Below are 22,673 nucleotides of genomic sequence, written 5' to 3'. Positions count from 1 at the left end.
CGCAGGAGGGTACAAGTCCTGGGAAAGGGGCTTGTTATCAGGTCCTTCACCTAAATACCCCCTCCCTCACACACCCTGCAAACTGCTTCTTGCAGGGCTAGAACTAATATACCTTTTGCCTTCAGGAGGAGACTCCTTGCAATCCATACAGGATCTCAGTACACCAACTTTTCTAATGTGACATCTCCCTTTTAATGGAGAATTCAGCTGCGTACAGACAACCACAAGGGACTTCAACCATACCTGCCTCTCCTAAACATCTGTTCAGAGACATTAAAGGAGCTCCATGTCTGAGCAAGTCTGCCCTGTTGAGACTTAAGGAAGAGGTTTAAAAGGAGAAGGCAGGTCTTACTAGCATAACACAGCTCTCTACCGCTATGCACTTCTGAACCACAGCTATGTCAATGCCCATCATGCTGAAGCAACAGTCCTGTGGCTGCACCGACCCTACAGATTTGCCCCAAGTTGCAGTGGTAGAAATCTCAAAGCTAAATTATTAAGAGGAGGCCTGGCCCTCCCTTTTGTCAGATGACATTTTTCACCTTTAAAAATTGCACCTCCATGTTTGCACTTGCAAAACACTTCTCTGTGTACTTGCATCTCTCCCCATTCCTCTTTACCCCAGCAAATAGCTGGAGGTGGCATCAGTTTTATCTGAGATTGTTTTTCTATCCCAGGTGGAAAAAGTCCATGCAAATTGCAAGGCTGACCTTCTGAAAATGAGGCCTTGAATTACTCCTCTCTTGTATTTAACTTCCGATTTAGCATATGGTGAGAAGATAAATTAGATAGGTTAATTAGGAAGTCCTGGAATTCTGTTCATCATTGTGCTGTGCAATCATAGATGCATCTTGCCTTTAGGACCCTGAATATGCTGACATGTAGTCTTTTCTGCATGCCAGCTTCACAGCATCTCCATCACAATAAAGGAGCAGGAGGGGGAGATGGTTGGAGTAGCCAAGCAAATCAGGAAAAACAACCAGCTAAATTGAGTGCTTTCTAATCTAATGCATTTAAGTCATACTCAGTAAAGCTTGCCAACAATCTCTGGCCTCTCTGCTGCAAAGATCACAGAGGCATCTGATTAGAATAACGCGTGTCTTCTAAAAATCCTCTTTTAAAAATATTTTCATTCTGGATAGGCAACATGTAATGATTTGGAAATGTATCTTTGTGAGCATGGGGTGAAGGGGCCATTCACCAATCCCACCCAGCCCCAGGAGTCCTACTACTGTCTGCCTGTTGTAAGGTGCAAAACCCATCAGCTATGGCAAGCTTTTCTTTCCTGACAAAAGTAAATATGTGAAACAAAAATAGCTCTGATCAGTCCTGCATTCAAGTCATTTCCTGAAACCAGTTTTGGGCTGGAAATCCAAGCCCAGTTTTAGATACTAGCAAAAGCAGTCACATATCCAAGGGTCCCCGGGAACCTCATCCCTCAGAAATGTATCAATTTCATCATGTGTGTTATATGACTTAGAGAAACTTGTCTTAGGTAAGGCTCTTGGGAGCTGAGAGTGGGCAAGGATTTGAGGAGAGATTAGGAATACAGTGAGGAAATGGATAAACATGGTGTCACATCATGGGCAGAGGGGCAGAGCAAATCTATGCCATGGGCTGTCAAGAGGAGAGAAACACAAATATTTTTTTGAAGACTAATTTAAATTTTGCATCTGAATCCTGTGAAAACCAGACCAGATGAAACCTTGTTTATATGTTGTAGAAGAGTACAGGTCATGCAACACATGCTTTGTTTGTGGCTGTTCATTTGCCTGGAGAACAGCTCCATGGACTATGTGCATCCATGCTCTATCTGTGTTATTCCTGGGAGGAGCTTGAACTTTCCACTTACAGAATAGCTGGTGTCAGTGACAGAAAATAACACTTTCTTGGCCAGTCTTGGTCAATTCAATGCTCCAGCTCTAGAGATGTTCTCTAGCAGGGTCACTTGGTCCTTCCCCCTGCCCCCTCTTAGCATATACATCAGCCTGAATAATGCTGCAAATTAGGTGTCTGACCTTCTTGAGGAGGGTTGCGTTTGTGTGTTGTATTTCACATGTGATGTTAGAGCCAAGAAACCCATCAGGGTCTCCCAGACTGCACCTGAGCAAAGCTCTGCTTGCAGCAACAACATTCAACACACCTGCCCCTGTTACAATCCTGTTTCCCCAGACTGCTGGTATCTCTACAGCCTGGGAGGATTAGAGGACATGTGATGAAGAAGATGCTTCTGTCCAAGACATGCCTATAGGAGTGGTGGCAGAAGTGATTCACACTGGGGAGAAGGGGAGGGTCGGGTGGTTATTCAAGGGGGGAGCAACACTGGCCTTCCTCACCTCATCCAGCAATGGGCAGGGAGGCAATGCTGAATACAGCAAAGCCCAGGGCCCCTTCCTACCACGTCCTCTGCAGGAGTCACTCTTGCCTGGTCAGAGCCCTGGCTTTAGCCTGATGGGGTGGGATAACCTCCCTTTTCTAACCTGACTGGACCTATGACAGCTGGGTATGTGGGAGGTGATCAAAGCTGCACAGTCCTCTAACCATTGCCCTACACCCACACTGCTGGAAAATCCATCTGAAGATGAAAGCCTAAAATAGCTGAGAAAATGTAGTCAAAATAGACTTACTGCATACAGACAGATCAGCCATATTCTTCAGTTGTATCTACAGTCCCCATGACCTCACACTTTCTTTGGAAAATTGGGCAGAAATGAGGACACGGCTTTTGATACGTGATACCCGGAGAGCAACTGAGCTGTCTCAGATTTGCAAATACATTCAAACTGAGCAGTAAACCATTCTTGAAACTTGTTGCCAGACTCTGATTTTATTTACTTTGACAAAAGTGTTTCAGTGCAACATTCATGCACACTGGTTTTACTGGGAATTAGACTGTCAGCTTTAGTGTGGCATATGGTATTTTGTTGTACCAACCATTAGGTATTTACAGGCATGCAATTTTATGCCTAAGGCTAGCTTCTGCCAAGCAGAAAGGGTTTGCACATATGGTGCAGATTTCCTATAAACAAGGAGCCTAGGTAGAATAGTAGAGCACTAGAAGGTTGCATTCAAGTCTGACAGTACCCTGAAGAATTGCAATTTCTCCCTTACTTGTTCCATCTTGGAGGTGTACAGCAATGTACTACCTCTAACCATTCCCTACAGTGTGTCCCATAAAAAATAACTTTTCCATTCTCTTTATGGAATTAAATTAGTTCTATTACAATTCTTCCTTTAGGATGTTGAAGAATGCGAACCTGTTTCTTATCTCCAGCTGACAGAGACACACCATTTCATATTTCCAGTATAAGTGAAATCTCCTCCAATCCTACACCTACTTCTTTGTTGAGTGCTCTTTTGCAGTGCCCATGAAATCTCTGATTATTTAAAATAGTTAAAAATAGCTATGGGTTAAGAGCACTCGAACCTTTTCGTACTCTTCAAAGAGTAATTTAGTAAACCTGACAGGGTTCATCATTCTGTTCCTGATCAGTATAATCTTTTACAGTGTTGGCAGTGGACTACCAGCTAGACCAAGGGAAGATGAGGACTCCCAAGTAAGCTGCTGAAATAAAAAGATATTAAGCAAAAGACTTGGACATCCTTCAGTAATGACTTTCCTCAGCTGACATGTTTTTATATTTTAAGTGAATTAATGAGCTATAATTATTAGTGATCTCTGAGACAGTGATCAGAGAAAGCATTTTGCATGATGCAAACAATACAACTGCAAATGGAAGCACTGTCTGTCTCAAATAATCAGACAAGGTCCCTTTTGTTATAATAAATGTTATCACCTTCCTCGCTTCTTAAAATGTGTTTCACACTTTATACTTTGATGTCCCCATGCCACCAACCCGTCACTATTTACGGTACAGTCACATCTGCCATACAATGGAGGTTTTGAAAATGTTTTACCTGACTTTTAACAGATGGATGTTAATGGGATATTTATTTACAGAATAAAATTAAATCGAAGCTGAATCTTAATGCACAATTTACATAATCAGCTTTGTTCTGAGCTGGTGAGCTGTTTTTTCCAGCACTTGGGACCCTTCAGTCACAGCTGCATCAAAGAAACAGCCACTGAGAGTGGAGATTAAACAATTTCCTAAAGCTAGAAGTCTTGATGAGAATCTATTATTCCATATTAGAATCCCGTAATTTCTCCAGACACTGCCATAAGATCAAAGATGTATGTTAGAGCTTTGGCATAGCCCACGATCAAAAGGAAGATGTTCAATTTGCATTTAGAAAACATCTATGTTAATTATCTTTTTCTTAAAAATTGGAAGTTCTGCTATTTTACCATTTGCACCCCAAATAACAACACAACCTATTAACTCAGAGGCATGGAAAGACTGAAAAGCTAAAATGTATATATTTACAATGAGTTTGGTGAGATTTTGTTGTGCTCTTTGTGCAGTCTAACTACTATCCTCTGTCTTGCTGAAGCTCAGATCAGCTGGAGTTTTGCCATGGGCTTCAAGGAGTGCAGGACCAAACACACAGATACAATGCTGAAAACCTGCTTGGTGGCTAAATCCCTAACTCTGACGCCGGGTTACCAGCTGTGAGCCACCAGTGTCAGGCTGGGGAGCTGATTTTGGGTTCAGGAAATGAGCTTTTGCTTTTTCTTAGAAGGAGGGAGAGACAAGTGACCTCTGCCAACTCACTCATCGCTCCCCCACCTCCCTTTCCTTCAGTATTCTTTGGGGTGTTGCCTGGGCAAATGCATTAAGGGATCACTCCGGACCAGGCTCTTCCCACCTAACTTTGGTCACTTCAGGTTCTCCACAGCCTGCAGGGAAGGCTCAAACCACGACAGACCTCTGGATTGGGGCTCATCCCCTCTTGGTGCTGAAGGTCTCTCTGGCAAGACTGTCTCCTTCCATCAGTTGCAGAAGCCACCTCAGGTGGCCATGGGTCTCAATTACTGCTTTCATTTAAGTGCCTCCATCTAGGTGGGATGAATACCGCTTTGGAAACTGTGTTAGTGTTTTAAAGCTGTCTTCTTTAAAACCAGTGAATGGTCTCTGTAGGCAACAAGTTCTTCTTGCAGCTTGTCTGAAGAGTTGCTCCCCCACTTTCTTTACACCTCACTGCATGAATATTGTGAATAGTCTGTATTCAAATTTGAATGTCAAAAAAAGATGACTTAGCCCCTGTCAGCACAAAGGTTGAGTGAACAACTTCTACCATATCCTGCATTTAAAAGCATACACATGGCTCAGTCTCTGCTGAACTGAGACCCACACCAGCAAGATCAAACCAGGCTGCTGCAAACCCCAACAAACGTCCTGCACCACCATGGAGAGTGTGGGTTTTGGTCAGTGCCACAGCTTCAGAAACACATCCCCAGCTTCATGAAATCACAAGCAGAACTCTGGGAGAACTGTCTTCAACAGTTAACAGGAGCAAGCCAGGGCTCAAGGAAGCTCAAAAGACTTTGAAAAATTTCCCAAATTGCAATTTAGGGATGGGATGATGTGGTAGGGTTGCTAAGATAAGCACAAAAGGCCGGGGTGGGTGTTATATGAAGACAGTACAAAACCAGCTGTATTAGACTGCCTAATAAGAAACAAGAACAGGAAAGTCAGCATTTGCACAGAACCCAGCTACAGGCAATAATCCAATTTACAGGGAAGCAAGAGGCTGATGATGACCTTGCCAAAAAGCCAGCTTTCCAAAAATAGTACTGACAAATGAGAAGTGTAAAAATAAGGAGCTAATCAGCAACAATAAGAAGGAGAGAGACAGAAAGTTTGTCTCTCTGCAAAAGGTAAATTATACAGCATAAGAATGACATCCATCCATTTCAAACCAGAATATCTATCAGTTTCCAGGGTCTTGTAAATCAGTGAACAGGCTAGGAAACAAAATTAAGCTTACCTCATTTTTTCCCAAACCTGCCTAAATGTTATTATAATTAAAAAGTTGATCCTGTAAATATCTACTGCTGCCTTTTTCCTCCATTTGTACTTTGAGTAGTTTGCAGCAGCTGTGGGCCCAGCTCTCCTCACCAGCACCCACCCTGGATGGAGAACTGTAGGATACTCTGATGGCCCCATGCTGGGGCCACTTGCTGGGGGCATGGAACAAAGCAGAGAATGGAAGTGCTTGAACTGTCCCTGTGCAGTCTTGTGACACTCTACAGGCAAATTAGCCAAGTCTTGACATCCATGCTCTTGACATTGAGTAACAGATTGAGCAGTACTCATGTAGACCGAGCAATACTCATGATTTTTCTCCCATCATCCAGAAGCAATCCTCCACCACTGTCACCAACTCTGTCCAGTCTGTAACCAAATAAGAGCAGATTGGAGACTTGGTACCTTCTGGGATTTTGAGAGTTTGCTTACAACATAATCCTCTGCAAGACTGCTGGGCAGTCATTATGGACATTGTTAGCACGTAACAGACTTGAGAAGCTTTTAAGGCATGAGTAACTTCAACTTGTCCATGAGACATGCCAAAAAAATATACACTAGATATAGACTTTTTATAATCAGGAAGATCAAAGACCCAAAACAGCAATCAAAGCACAAAGGGCTCACAAAACCTAATTCCCTCCAGGAACATCATTAGCATTTGGGGAAATAGTGTTTTCCCCTGAGGATCCTACATGTGTTCCTGACCGTTAAGCTCTGCACAAACTAACTCAATTTTATTCACAAAGTAATAATTTCTCCTCACAATGGAGAGATCTGAGTCAGCTGCTTAATGAAAGCATCAGACAGAAAGCAAAGCAAGGGACTGGGACCAGCAGCACAAGTTCCCAAGCTTGTACCACTTCACCACCTGGTGAAGCACCTCCTCAGCTCAGGACTGCCAAGTCCCCTCTATTCAGAAAACTCCAAACTGAACAGCTAAGTTGGAACTATTTTCTCCCAAAACAATTACAGAGACAGCAGAGAGAAACAGGTGACTCCAGCTGGTGACTCAGACCATCCTAAAATGGATGTCTAAGAGAGGTCAGATAAATCACAGCCTGAGGGTTCCCATTTCTTTCTACAGGCTAGAAATGAAGCCCAAGGTGACTAGCTGAGATCTGGATGTCCTTTCCTGGACACCTGACATTAGGTGAGATCATTCCTCCCAAGAACCTGGTGGAAAGCTGCATGTCCATGTGTCTTTCCTGCCCATGTACAGGGACATGGCAGGAGTCAGTGCGTTGCCCGCTGACAAAGGAACAGTTTATTTCTTCTAAAAACAGGACACAAATCACTTTGTTAAAATGCAAACACACAACCAAATCTTGTCATTACCACTACTCCCCTCCAGATCTTGGCATTAGGGTGTCCATAAACCCCCTCTTGCCTCTTAACAAATATTACATTAAAACACAGTGAGGGAGACAGCTAGGAAAAAAGGAGTGTCTCTGAAGGCACAGAATCATGAACACTGGATGCTCATGGCTTGGATGAACATACTCTCCACTGGGTAAAATCTGGCTGGATGGCTGAGCCCAAAGAGTTGTGGTGAATGGAGTTAACTCCAGCTGGTGGCCAGTCACAAGCGGTGTTCCCCAGGGCTCAGTACTGGGTCCAGTTCTGTTTAATATCTTTATCAATGATCTGGATGAGGGGATTGAGAGCACCCTCAGTGAGTTTGCGAAAGATACCAAGTTGGGTGTGAGTGTTGATCTGCTTGAGGGAAGGAAGGGTCTACAGAAGGATCTGGACAGGTTGAGGTTCAACAAGGCTGAGGTTCAACAAGGATAAGTGCTGAGTCCTGCACTTGGGTCACAACAACCCCATGCAACACTATAGGCTTGGGGAAGAGTGGCTGGAAAGCTGCTGGTGGAAAAGAGCCCTGAGGGTGTTGGTCAACAGCCGGCTGAATATGAGTCGTAGTGTTCCCATGTGGCCAAGAAGGCCAATAGCAACCTGGCTTGTATCAGAAATAATGTGGCCAGCAGTATTATGGAAGTGATTGCTCCCCTGTACTCAGCACTGGCGAGGCCACACCTCAAATACTGTGTTCAGCTTTGGGCCCCTCTCTACATGAAAGACATTTAGGTGCTGGAACCTGTCCAAAGAAGGACAACGAAGTTGGTGAAGGGTCTAGAGCACAGGTCTTATGAAGAACAGCTGAGGTAACCAGAGTTGTTTAGCCTGAAGAAAAGGAGGCTCAGAGGAGACCTTATCTCTACGCTCTCTACAACAACCTGAAAGGAGGTTGTAACAAGGTGGGTGTCTGTCTCTTCTCCCAAGTAACAAGAGATAGGACAAGAGCAAATGGCCTCAAGTTGCACCAGGGGATTGGATATTAGGAAAAATTTCTTCATCAGAAGGGTTGTCAAGCGTTGGAACAGGTTGCCCAGGGAAGTGGTGGAGTCACCATCCTTGGAGGTATGTAAGGGACGTGTAGATGTGGCACTATAGGAACATGGTTTAGTGGTAGACTTGGCAGTGCTAGGTTAACGGTTGGACTCGATGATCTTAAAGGTCTTTTCCAACCTAAATGATTCTATGTGTCTCAGCACAGGGCTGAGGTATTTATCTATATATAGTTGTAATCCTGTCATTAAGCAGGAGCAACTTGTTGTCTGCACATCCTTCTATTAATGGCCATTGCTCCAGGCCCTCTTCTTCGCACCTGGTCCTTATACACACAGCCCTCCCTTCCCCTGCATCACTGAGAGCCAGCCCTTTACCTTCAACCATGAGAGAAGATTTGCCTCAGCATCTTGAAGCCCTAACAGCCGAAGAAAATGCCCCTTACTTTAAGCCTCTGAAGTAAACAGTCATCTCTGGCATTTGGCCTGGTGTTGTCTGAGTGAAATACAAGGTGAAAGATAATTTATCCTTTAGGTAATTTGGTGTCAAATCACTTAGAGACCTATAAACTAGAGTGACAAGCTGCTTCTTGGGTCCTGTTGCAAAGAGGTAAACCTCACCATAACCTTCCCTTTGCTTTACAATAATGCTCCTACAATTGCTCTGCAGAAGTTTCCTTGTGCCTGTCTTGTTAGATTTCCTAAAGACTCTCCTGTATTCTGTCTGAAAGGTTGTGACAAATTGCACTACATCAGGGATGTCCAAGACAGAGAGGAAAATGCATTTCCAGACACTCCAGTCAGCCATACAGTTGAGACCAGACTTTTTAAACATGAGCATATCAACAGGCAAGTACCAACTTGAGCTGTGGAACAGCCACCAAATGTCATTTTTGGCAACCTACTTGCTTACTATGGAGTCACGTTTTCTGACTGTTCAAGAAATCAAGAAGGACCTCACTACTCTGAGCAGGAGATGCGGCCCTGCTGCCTACTCTGTTCACTCCTGTGGCCCCAATATGATATCTGGGAGGAGGGATCCTCCTTTACTCATCAGCATTTTGTAACAGAGGGCTGTGAGTATGCCCTTGGACTATGAGCTGGGACTTATGTTTCTTCATGTTTCTCACTGTAGTGTTCTTGTCCACCCCTCCCAGCCTACAATTGCATGGAATAGTTCAGCAATGGTGTAGAAACAGGTGGTTCTCCCCAGAACAGCCTGAGGACCCACATGAGTGTGACAACTCTTTCTTTTCTCTCCTTTCCATCAGAAGGGGCATATCCCTGACCTCCCTTCATTTTCTCTGGGGCTTTATCCCCAAGGCAGGGCCTGATTTTTTGAGCTGTCAGTTAACGGGACAATTCTGATGAAAGCAGAGTAATGGTGAACTTCATCTGTCCATCAGTTGGTCTATATCAGCTGGTCCATACAGCAAGGCAGTATGGTGGCTGCTAAACTGTGCAAGACACAAGAGCAAAGCTGAAAAAACCACATGTCAAGGGGAGTGCTGAGTTGATATGTTATCAACAGTTTAAAACAAAGGAGGGAAGTCATCAGACATTCAAACAGAAAGGCACTGCAAGGACAAGGTGTAAAAATCCCAGCAGCAGGATTAAGGTGCAGAGGTCAGCCCTTCCCCACCTGCCTGCAGTGGTCTGGTTGATGGGGACCCACTGGGTGGTGGAGTAGGGCTGGTGAGGGTATTGGGGCTTAGTCTTGCAGCATGCTTGCCTCAGCCCAGTCCTCAACATGTGACAGTAAGTTATTGTGGTCCTGCTTTCAAGTCTTCAAGTCCAATGGAAGATTTCAGAAAGACAGCTCAGACTCACAAAGCTGCCCAGGGGCTTCTGCTGCACAGGATCGGGCATTGCCCTTTCCCTTGCCCTGTGATCTCTTGCCCAGTAGAAGTATCATTGTTCCTCCAGGCTAGAAAGACGTTAGCTCCATAACTACATGTGATTGATTGTTTGCAGGCAAAGACACGCTTAATTCCTAGCCACAAAGAAAAGCTGGTCCAAAAAGACCACCAAAGTCTATAGGAATTTTCTTTTAGCAGTGAGCTATAAATAAGACACTAAGCAGTCTTTCCTATACACACTGCATTCTAAAAGTGCCATTTATCAGCAAATAATAATCTCACTTGAAATCAGTAGGATTATTCAAGTGTACCAAAACAAGGCAATTTGAGAAGAATTAAGCCTAATTAAGGTACAAAATGATGTAGGTAATTTACAAGTAACCAAGGCGGAAGGAGACATGCTGTTCTGGTGGGCGATGTTTGCTTTATGGTTCTATTATACTCTGAGGCAAGAGATGGATTGTCTTCTGAGGAGGAGCCTTAAACAAGGGAAAGAAACAATTTAAGTGGGAATGGGGAACTGGGAAAAGGAGACAGCAAGAATGTATATGTATGGCACATACAGTGTGTTTTTCTGTGTCCCTTTGTCTTTCATGGGCCTGTCTCACCTGGGAGGCTACATTTTCCATGATCCACTGCTTACCCTATATGAGAGAGAGAAGGCTGGTGTGTGGCAGAAGACACAGTTCAGCCATTGAACTTGGTCAGCCATAAGAAAGGAAGGGACCACTGGGATCCAAATTCAGCTCACAGTTGGGATCCTCATTTTCAGGAACTGCCCATCCCTCTGAAAAATATGGCCAACATAAGGTACCTCAAATTAAGTGTGAAAAGCACAAATTACCTTTTGAAAATCTAGGCATTATCAGGAACTTTGAAAAAAAATGCTGAAAAACATGTTTTCCTGACACTAGGCAAATTCATGAGTCACCCACACTGTATAATCAGAAGGTGAAATACATCTAAGTAATGTAAGAAAGTTTCAGAATAACACAGTAATCCCCAGATGTCTTCAGGCTCTACTGGGATTTTATTAGGTTCCCTGAAACAAGAAGAGCTTTCCAGGAAACTGGACTAGCAGGTCTTGGCATTAAGCTTCACATCTCTCCAAGCTGATACTCAGTTGCCAGCTTCTGTCCTGCTTCTTCATACATTGAGGAAGTGATGGCAATGAGCTCCTTTTCCAACATTTCCATTTGAGCCATAATGTCTGACACAGTGTTTTTCACAGCATTCAGTTGCAGCTTCAATTTATTGCATTCTTCTTGGAGAGGTCTGTTCACGTCACAGAGAATGTGACAGCCCTGTTTCTCCCCGAGGAGATTGTTCACTTTCAGGAAGAAGTGGAGGAGTTCATATAAGTCCTGGAGAGCCTGGAGGATTTCATGCTCGCTGTGTATGCTTGAGGCAGACTTGATCTTATTCTGGGTTGGAGTAGTGCTCTCCTTTCCAGCTTCCTGTTCCTGCTCTGGGGCTGGGCCAGGGTTACCTTCTTCCACAGCTGTGATGGTGTCAGTGTCCTTCTGAAGATCTGAGCTGGCATCTTTGCTCTCTTCATGGTCCGTGACAGATTTTTGGTCTTTACAGATGGTGGGGACCAATTTAATCTCCTGCTGGAAATCCTCTGAGACTCTATTCTTTTTCTGGACCTCCTGGAGAGCTTTGTTGCCTGGGCTGACCTGAAAGCCTGTGTTCCTCTCTTGAAAGAATGGGAACAGCTTATTTTCCTTCTGGAGGCTTTGCTTCAGGGTATCAGTGTAAATAACCTGGACAGCTTTGTTCTGTGACTGGAGACATTGTAGAGCCTTGTTTTCTTCCCAGAGCATCCTGTTTTCAATCCGGAGGACTTGGTTTTCCTCCCAAAGAGCTCTGTTCTCCTCCCAGATGCTCCATTCATTCTGTACCTTCTTGCTAAAGAGCTTCTGGTGGGAAGCAAAGGGTGGCTGGCAGGAGATCTCATTCACCCATTTACCATCAATAAAGACAAACATCTCATCCCTCAGTTTCATCCGTGGGGCGATAAAGTCCATCTCAGGCTTTATACGCTGCATGCTCTGGTTTGTCAGATCAAAAGCAGACATGACTTTTCTTTAGTAAATTGAGGAGGAATGTGTGAAAAGATGACTTCTAGGTTTTCTGAAAGAGGCCACTGTCCACTGGTGAGGAGTAGGTGACACGACAGAGCTGCAGAAGCTTGATGAGGACTGAAAGAACAGACAACATAAATGCACAGAGTTACTGCCAAAATTCAAGGTCAGAATTAAAGACATTGGACAACAGGAACAAGCAAATAAGTCAGTTCCCACAGTCGATCGTGTTGCCCCTTTGACTATGAAAGGTAAAGAATACACCAGAAATGTAGTTTATAGAAGCTGAGAAAATTGGCATTGGTAAATAAAGCAGCTCTATGGCAGTACCACAAGATTTGGTGTAAAAAACTGGGCTCTTCTTTTATCTCTCTACCTCATTTTTACAGACATGTAAGGGAGCAAAATGTAAAAACATCTTGCGCCTTGGAATAGCCTGTTCCCAAATGACTGACAAACAAATCAATTAAAAATTGTTATGGAGCTGAAACCAACTTTTCAAAATAAAACATTTTTAAAGGATCACAATGAAAAACTGGCCTCAAGAGCAGCTTTTTCTTGTTGATGCTCAGTAGCTTGTGTTAACAGGATGTCACAAAAATGCAGTGGCAGTTGTGGGTTTTGATCTTAAAATCCACAGAACTGTGAACAGTAAGAGCACCAAGTGATACAGTATGCACAAATAATTAAAACTCCAAACCACAGCCCTGGGAAATTGGGTCCAGGAGAACGCTGTTGCTCTTTGCGTGTTTTTCTGACAAATTCCCATTACCTTGGTCCAAAAACTGTCACAACCCATAGATAATTTTCCATCTTTCGTTCTCATTTCTCCCATCACTCTTTATATCCTTTGATAGCTCCATTATTTTTCTTGCTTTCTACCCTTGCAGTAGTGATTGCTCATCTCTTTCCTACAGTTCGTCTACCTCTTTTTCACATCATCAGAAAACCGATCTCTTTAAAATCCATACTGCAGTGCCATACCTCCAGTGCTTCTTATTTCAGTCACAGAAATCTCAGACTTATCTGCTCAACACTCTTTCCTCCTTCCCTCTACCCAAAATGTTGTGGCTTATATCACCTTCTAGTCATGAGTAAACCCAGGCAAGTGAAGGATTTCTGTCTTTTTTACATGAACAAAAAAAAACCCAAACCACCACACAAAAAAAATTTAGTTTGTGCCAAATAAAATCTTATTTTATGCAGTTTTTACAAAAATTAAATTTGAAGTTATTTGAACCGAGGTTGAATTTTTTTTAATAACTAAATTGTGAGAATTCTTAGGGTTTCTGCACAGTGTTTCTAACAGCACAAATGTGCCTTTTTCTACTTTAAAAAAAAAAAAAGTTGGTTGTCTAATTTCACCCAGGTTTACCCCTAATCCCCACTGATGTCCCCTGCCCCTTGGGAAACTCAGTTCTGCCTTTCCGTCAGTGAGGAGAATTTTACCTTCATGAATTTTGCCCCCATGTCTCTGCCCTGAGTGTTAGACACAGGGTGACCATCACACACAAGTTTCTTATACCCTCCAGCTCTGCCACCACACTGTGTACCCCCTGTCCTATTTTCACCCTCCCTTTTCCAAAACCTACAGCTGTCCCCTTTCCCCGCCATCTCTACCACATAGCACTGCATCTCCGGGCTCCTCCAGGTTACTTCTGAGAGCCAACATCCAGAGATGCTTCCTTCACCCCCTTCCCAAGCTTGTCCAATTGATTAATTGATTGAATTAATTAATTGATTGATTGGTTGAAGTTAAAATCCAAATCCCTTAATGCAGGAGAGGGCAATTGCAATATAGATTTGTTTGCAGTAACACTTGATTTTATTGCAATAGGGTTTCTGTCTGACTTTCAGGGTTGTCTTCTACATCACCAGCTGGTTTATCTCACATCAGACTTGTGTTTTCATATTGTTCCTCTGCTAAAGGGCCTTCCTCCAAAACTCGCAGTTCTGGAGGTTTTTGTTTCCACTTATGCCATGTTCAGAGACATATATTGCTCCCTCCCATGTACCCTCTCCCCTGCAGCCTTTCCAACCCATCCTGTTCTTTTGGAGTGCCCAGTCCCATTGTTTCCACCAACAGCCCCAAGATGGGGAGGTAAATCAGCCACAGGGGGAACGAACTCCTAACTATCCAGGGGAGAAGCAGGAAACATCCAGCATCATAAGCCCAGACCTACCTGCCACTGCAGCTAGCAGCCCATGGGCAAGCAGCTAGAGTTGTTAAAGTCACTTATATTTAAAGTATTTAGACATCATGTTTTCAGTATAAACCAAAATATATAATATATACAGCACTGAAGGACATTATCTTGGGGACAATTAAACTTGACAGCAGCTCTGTCAGCTCTTTTACACTGCAGGGGAGACATCAACCCAAGCTTCAGAAACGTGCTTCAAGTTCTCCCTTCTCCCGTACCGTTTTCCCCTCACCTCTGAATGAAATAATTCCAGGAAATACTGGGCAGCTGGGGTGGGTGGGCAGGGCAGCTGGCTGGGGGGAAGCCGCACAAAATCGAGCTGGACTGGGTAACTCAGCAGAGCTAAATTACGAGCCCGGCACATGCTCACCTGCTCACAGAGGCCGGTGGTCTTTCCTCTCCCTGGGCCACTGCCAAGCAGCCCGGTCTGAGGTCCTGCTGTTGCCGGGGTGTCCAGGGGTGCGGGGGTGCGCAGCAGGGGACAGAGGGACTGACTGTGATGCAAGCACTGGCAGGGACCTTGCCCCAGAGCCAGACCCCCACCCCCCCCACTGGGGACTGGGAGCTCCTGCACACCCTCCTTACACAACCCACTTCCGTGCTCCTTCCCCACTGGCCTCCCAGGATTGTCTTTGATTTTTCCCAGCATTGTGCTTTTGGGTTATTTCTCATGGAAATGACCTTTCTGGTAGCTCAGCTCTCATGCCCTTTCCTGATCCCAGACTTCCCGAGCTGCCTTTGATGCTCATAACTGAGAGCAGTTTGAGTGGATTCTTCCTCCATCACACTCTCTTAAAACAAATTTTGTTTTTATTCTGAATCTTCAGATTAGGTTTGTTGCTGAACTGATATTGATACATTCAAAAATCACTTTCTTGTATGAGCTATGAGACGTGAAGTTATTTTCCAAGGACAACATGGGTTTGAATTTTTTCTCTGACTATAAGTTTAAGAGCAGACTATCACTGAACCCTGTTAAGAAGAAAATAGAATATGCAGAGCATTCATGCATTGCAAGTTTAGATATTATTTGTAGCAGCTATTCCCACTTCCATGTCTTTACATTTCTAATGATCTCATTCTCTTTCTTATTTGCTACATCTTTCAGATGTGGAATTTTTTTTTTCTAATCAGGGTTCTTGAATAATAAATACAGCAGTTAATTTCTTTTCCAGTGAAAATTACTGACTTGGCATCAGCCTCAAGGTGACTGTTATTGCTTTAGGAAGTTGGAGGTACAGTTCAGCTTTGGTGTTACACAAAGATGATAAACTCAAGTATAAAATTCTTCTCTGCAATTTCTCCCTTGCTTATATTTAATTTCAGACAACAAAAAAATCACAGGTTACTATAGCAACTCCCCAGGGAGCATTCTCCTTTATTCAAGCTCCAGGATCCTGCACAGGAAAGCAGGAAAATGTCCTCAAAAGAGAAAGGAAAAGATTTTATCACAGGGTGCTTGCGCTTGGCCTGCCATCAGATGGGCATTTAAGGGTGCTACCCAGGTGCAGGCAGTTTTCTGAAATGGCCGATCCAAACTTCTGAAGAACTGAGGCTGTGGACCACTGAAACAGACATTTGATGAACATTTTAAGGTCTAAGAGCCGACTGGAAACTGAGTTGATAGAGACAAGTGCAGCATAGGACCGATCAACAGACAAAACCTGCTTAATCCAGAGCCATTAAGAACTAAATTAGCAGTGCACCTTTGCCTTTTCTTATGCAATATTTTCCTTAAAGTTGGATAAAGTTCTATCTGGCAAGATATTTATTTGCTGAAAATTATGACTTCAAATACCAATATATTCAGATCAAATTTAGTGAATATCATCAGATGTGTATAGGCATACAGCAGAATTGGAAATGCTGCAATAGCTCGCTTCAGAATTTCTTATAGCAGTTACACTGATTTCTGAGCTGGACTCTCAAAAGGACTGAGATGTCATTCACAAGATTACAGAGGCAGAAATTATCCTGAGTGTGTTTCCCTCCCTGCCAAGAGACAAGTAATCCCTGACCTGTAAGAAAGGATTGAAGTAACTTCTCAGCTGAGTGCTTACCAGGCAAGTGCTCCAGCCACACCACCCAAGTCACAGAAGACAAAGGCAGGGACTGGGAGAATGAAGAACTGCCCACTGCAGGAGAAGATCAGGTTCGAGATCATCTAAGGAACCTGAGGGTGCACAGATCCATGGGACCTGATGAGATGCATCTGCAGGTCTTGAGGGAACTGGTAAATGAAGTGGCTAAGCCACTAACCATCATATTTGAGAAGTTGTGGCAGTCCGGTGAAGTTCCCACTGCCTGGAAAAGGGGAAATATAAGCCCCATTTTTAAAAAGGAAAAAAAAAGATAACCTGAGGAACTAACACCAGTCAGTCTCAGCTCTGTGCATGGCAAGATCATGGAGTGAATCCTCCTGGAAAAGATGCTAGGCAACATGGATAATGAGGTGATTGGTGACAGCCAACTAAGGGCAAATGATGCCTGACAAATTTGGTGGCCTTCTATGGCAGGGTTACAGCATTGGTGGATAAGGGAAGAGCAACTGTCGTCATCTATCTGGATGTGTGCAAAGTATTTGACACTGTCCCACACAACATCCTTATCTCTAAATTGGAGACATAGATTTGACAGATGGACCACTCAGTGTATAAGAAATTGTCTGGGTAGTTGCACTCAAAGTGTTGTGGTCAATGGCTAGATGTCCAAGTGGAGAGACCAGAGACAAGTGGTGTTCCTCAGGGGTCAGTATTGGGACCCATGCTGTTTAAGATCTTTTTTGGAGACATGGACAGTGGGATTGAGTGCACCCTCAGCAAGTTTGCTGATGACACCAAGCTGTGTGGTGCAGTTGACATGCTGGAGGGAAGGGATGTGCCATCCAGAGGGACCTTGACAGGCTGGAGAGGTGGGCCCATGCAAACCTCATGAAGTTCAACAAGTCCAAATGCAAGGTCCTGCACATGGGTTGAGGCAATCCCATGCACAAATCCAGGCTGGGCAATGAGTGGATTGAGAGCAGCCCTGAGGAGAAAGACTTGGGGGTATTAGTGGATGGAAAACTGACTATGAGCCAGCAATGTGCACTCACAGCCCAGAAAGCCAACCATATCCTGGGCTGCATCAAGAGAAGAGAAGTGTGGCCAGCAGACTGAAGGAGGTGATTCTTTCCCTCTACTCTGCTCTCGTGAGACCCCACCTGGAGTACTGTGTTCAGCTCTGGGGCCCCCAATATAAGAAGGACAAGGACCTGTTGGAGCAGGTCCAGAGGAGGGCCATGAAGATGATCAGGGGTTGGAACACCTCCCCTATGAGGACAGGCTGAGAGAGTTGGGGTTGTTCAGCCTGGAGAAGAGAAGACCCCGGGAAGACCTTATAGTGGCCTTCTAGTGCTTAAAGGGGCCTACAGGAAAGATGGGGAGGGAACCTTTATCAGGGAGTGTAATGATAGGACGAGAGGTAATGGCTTTAAGCTGAAAGAGGGTAGATTTAGATTAGATATAAGGAAGAAATTGCTTCCTGTGAGGGTGGTGAGACACTGGCACAGGTTGCCCAGAGAAGCTGTGGCTGTCCCCTCCCTGGAAGTGTTCAAGGCCAGGTTGGACAGGGTTTGAGCAACCTGGTCTAGTGGAAGGTGTCCCTGCCCATGGCAGGGGGAGTGGAACTAGATGATCTTGAAGGTTGGTTCCAACCCAAACCATTCCATGATTCTATGATTTATCCACAGCTTCAGATTACTCAATCTCTCCAAGTAAAGCTGTTTCACTATGCAAAGAATTAAATATTAATTGGAACCAAAGCCATATTCCCCATCCTACCTGCACACCTTACACCAGGCTGTTTAACTCACCTTGCTGTCCTTCTTCTTGGAGATTATCTGGTTCTGGAAAGGATCCAGTGAGAGAGAGTGGATGACCCCACACACATTCATATAGTAGTATTCAGATTGGAAACTCAGCTCCATGCTGGTCTGCAAGAGGTCATCATCCAGTGATGGGTTGTAAGTAGTGGGGAGAGTGAGGTCTGAACTGCTGCCATGAAGATCTTGCAGGAAGGACCCTGGAGACCCCATCCCAGTCTCCATCCCACTGGGAATGTGACATACCTACGGTAAAGTTCAGCCCTCTCCTTCCTTTGCTTTTGGATTTAGAAGACCTGTTAAAGTGCCTGCAATCAAAATAAACTGGGTTTTTTTTAGTAAAAGCGTAATATTTCTTTGAATTTGGAGCATCTTCTCTCTTTTTCTCTTTTTATAAGTGTGTTATATTCCCAAATCTTTGTTTGATAAAACCAAAGGCATCCACTGCCACTTTCTACCACCCCAAACACATTTGTGCTTTTGAAATGCCAGCCTCTGTTCATATCAGCACAGGCTGGACTTACCACACACTGATTCACTGTTCTCTAGGGCATTAAGCTTGTATGCAAATCCCACTGAGTCACTAAAAAGAGTCTTGCATATCTGAGTGATCTTGAATCATCTCCTGACCTCAATAACTGGATAGGGATTAAAAATAAGGTTCCCTCAGTTTCTGAGGCAGTGAAGTGTCTGGAGGGAGAGGTGGTGATATCTCATCATTGTATTCTGCCCAAGAAGAGATAAGTACATTTGGTCAGCAGTGTGAGAAACAGTAATGAAAACCTCCAAATCAAGTTCTTTTCAGACAAATAAATGGCTTGAGGGACACACGTATGTCACCATCTATTTGGACTAATTGTCCTTCCAGGGACACCAATCACAGTGCTGCTACCAGTGTGCCTTGTAACCCTCACGTATGCAATGCTGTGTAAAACACCAAACTCTGTGTACTCATGTCAACACCAGTCAGGATGATTGGGTCAGCTGAGAGCTGAAATGAGAGGTGAAAATATCTACTTTTATACCTTGCCTCTGGTCCTAATTTCATCTTAGACATTGGGCAAGTCGTATGTTCCTATACCCCCATTTCTTGGGTTCTCAGTGAGTCTGGGATACTGACTTTCTGACACAAGTTGTCAAGAGAAATTCATTCTTACTTGTAAAGTTCTTTGAACATGAAGAGCACTACAGTAAAGGAGCCCTATGTACCACCCTTATTTATCCCCACAGCTGTAATACACAAATTGTTTACAAGCTGAAGCAAAACATTTGACATTTTAGTAGTAACATCTTACAGATGCTTTGTGTTGTTCCACCTTAGATCTCATTCCCACCTTTATTTCATTCTACTTCAGCTATGAATATTTTTAAAAACATATCAAAACCATGTGCAGTCTCTTGGTCAGCTCCTGTTGCCTGTCAATGTTATTCCTTTGTGTTGTGCCTCTGTGATATACTGCTTGTGAGGCTTGCCAACAAAATACTCACAGCCCAATTACTGTATCACTCTCCTACTTCTGTCTGATCAAACTTTACAGAGCCCTCTGTGTTGCTGAAACAGTCCATTAGTTGTTTGTTGTGGTGTAAATACTAGAAGTGATGATCATAGGTGCACTGGTTTTGTTGTGAGGGCAGAGACACCCTCACCAAGGGTGGTAGAGGGACAGAGCTGACATTGCACCCAAAGGAGCTCTTCGGGCTTCCCTTGCACCAAGATAATTCGGATGGGTATGGTCATCTCAATGTGCCATATGTGACCATGGGGTATCCTGTGTAGAGGCCAGTCCAAGAGGCAGGCCTGACACCAGGCTGTGCTGAACCTGCTGGCCTGTTCTCTGATACCCACAAACCCCAAACAGCAACAAGCACTGGTGTTCAGGGAACAGACCTGGGCCCTTGGTGGCTTGTCAGCCAAGTGATGCTTCGGCCCTCACTACTGCTCTGATTAGGTCTCTGCAGACTTCAGGACAGCTTAAACACTTCACTGTCCTCTAGGCATTACATGCAGACATCTCAAAGTATTTGTCGACAGTTTGAAAGGTGAATCCTCCCCGGCCCACAGTGTTGTTGGACATGATGTGCCACCTCCTAAAGACATAGGTGTCTCTCCCTGCACTCACCACTGAGAAGTCTGCAGTGGTTAACATCCTTGATTAGGTGGTTAAAGTGGAGCCTCACTCGCTAGCAGAGCACTCCTCAGCTTGGCTCACACATGCACCCTGCAAGCAAAGGTGCTGCTGAGCTAACAACTGCTGCATGGCCTGGGACACCTGAATGGTGTCAGCTTGGCAGAACTGGCAGACTCATGTTAAAAATAAGCACCCTTTTCCCAGGGGTTACAAAAAGACATGTGCAAAACCCCTGTCCCTCACGGGCATCAGTCAAGAGACTGCAAAATGTGTAGGGACAGGGGGAACACTAAGGAACATACCATTTCATGTGCAAGGGCAGAAGCGGAGAGTCTCGAGGAGTGGAGCAGACCATGAGAGCACAGGTTTGAGCTGCAATGTCCTGAAAGTGGGTGTGAGGTTTGGGAGTTGAGGATGTTTCAGCTCATTTTGAACACAGCAGTTCTTCCATGTGACAAGTCTCACTGGGTGAGAGAAAAAGTCAACAGCTCTATTCCTGATTGACAGGGAGAAAATTGAGGGTTCAGGCTTATTAAACAATCTCTAATAGTGATTTATGAGGTCCTGTACATTTTAATCTAACAAAAAAAAATTAGAATCATCTAATTAGCTAAGTGTGTAATCCTGTATATTAATTGTCTATTAGCCACTTCTTAATTATAATGGAATGATTATCAAATAACATGTGATGGCCACATAGCACCAATTTAAGTCAATACCAGACTAGGTCCTGCTTTAATAAGGATCTGTTTAACTGAAATCTAATAATTTAATTTTATTTTAAAAGCTATAAAGAAGAGGAAGTTGAGATCTTAAAAAATTAATATCCCATTAGGATTTACTAGATACTATACTATAAACAATGCTAAACAAAGAATCATGAAAGCAATGCGAAAAATCCATTCAGATGCTAAGCCAGATGATTAAATGGCAGAGCATGGTGGAAACCTACCAGAGAAGAAAGACGTGTCTCATTTAGAAATACTGGCAAGCTCAGATACTTCCTGTCTCTTGGCTGTTTGACTTTACAGCCTTAATGTTCAACTGGCATATGTTTGTGCATGTGCATTTTCTGACATTTTTAAAAAGATGAACTGAGAAAAACTGATTCTATGCAGCCACGCTGATCTCTACACATCACCAGCAGAACTGGTAACATTGCCACAATTTGAATTAAACAAGGTGTATTTGCAATAACAACAAGTTGTTACTTTATACACAAAGCTGTGCTATAGGGAGACATGTATGATGCAAGGAGATAGCTGTACTGTCAATGAGTTTCACAGGTATATGCTGACTACCAAGGAACCTGGAGACCCCAAAACACTAGGTTTAGATCTGTGGGATGGACAAGGCTTCCTGGCAGCTCTTCACCACAGCCCAGCTCCATCAGCTACTCTACATCTTTTCTCTGTCTTTCTCAGCCACTGCTGGTCCTGGTTCCTTTCTCCTATCCGTATAGCTCACAAAACAAGTATTGCATCCTAGAAATGCCGTTTCCAAAAAGTCTGAGTATGTAGGGTCCCACTCTCCCTCCTATGATTTTATACACCCTCTTCCCTCCCTTCCTCATTACTCATGTTTAATTCTTCAAGAAATTATGAAATAACTTACTTGGAGTTGCACTCGTGTTCTAATGGGCAAACACTGCTGTGTACAACTCTCTCGGTCTTTACAGGCATGCAAGGTTTGTTCTTCCATTTTTTATGACCAGGTCTGCAGGGGCAGACTTCTAACAGGGCACAGGACCCATCTGGTAATCTTATTAAAAATCCAATTTGGCTTTCAGAAACACTCTCTACCTAGTGGATTTCTCTAATGGTAGCTTTGTCACCTGAATTTTGTAAAGAGCTCCACAGCGAGCTCCAAGGCCTGTCCTTGCACAGCGTTTTTGCCTGCTACAGTTGCACCCAGATTTTGGCTAGAGCTGATGAGCTTGCACAAAACAAGCATCTTATGAAAAATATAAATAGCTTGAAGAGTCTCTGAACCCTGTTGCTGGATAGTGTAGGTTTGCCAAACTAGATATGGAAAAAGCGCAGAAAAAAAGAAGAGAATATAGACTCATAAAACTTCAAATGTAGAGTGGTGCAAATGAGACCATATCAAGCTCTGTGGAGCCACAGGTTTACCTTTTCTAGCATGTATCATGCTTTGACAGACCACAGCACGATTTGCTTAGAGGAACCCAATTTTAATACCTGTTCATCTCAAGGTTTAAATTGCTGCCAGAGTACTTTTTTAATAATAT

The 22,673-nt window shown here is 43.8% G+C and overlaps 1 protein-coding gene across 1 annotated transcript; it reads right to left on the bottom strand.

Moving 5' to 3' along the window:
* Positions 1–11,237: 11,237 nt before the first annotated feature.
* Positions 11,238–12,221, bottom strand: CBY2 (chibby family member 2). The gene has a single exon (XM_074860997.1). The coding sequence runs from the start codon at positions 12,219–12,221 to the stop codon at positions 11,238–11,240; it is 984 nt and encodes a 327-aa protein (XP_074717098.1).
* Between the last annotated feature and the right edge of the window lie 10,452 nt (positions 12,222–22,673).

This window comes from Strix uralensis, chromosome 2 (assembly GCF_047716275.1).
Source record: "Strix uralensis isolate ZFMK-TIS-50842 chromosome 2, bStrUra1, whole genome shotgun sequence".
NCBI classification, from domain to species: Eukaryota; Metazoa; Chordata; class Aves; order Strigiformes; family Strigidae; genus Strix; species Strix uralensis.
This window is presented reverse-complemented; position numbering and strand designations above follow the sequence as displayed.

Coding starts and splice junctions, on each gene's coding strand:
- CBY2 (XM_074860997.1), bottom strand. CDS start 12,221: ATGTCTGCTTTTGATCTGACAAACCAGAGCATGCAGCGTATAAAGCCT.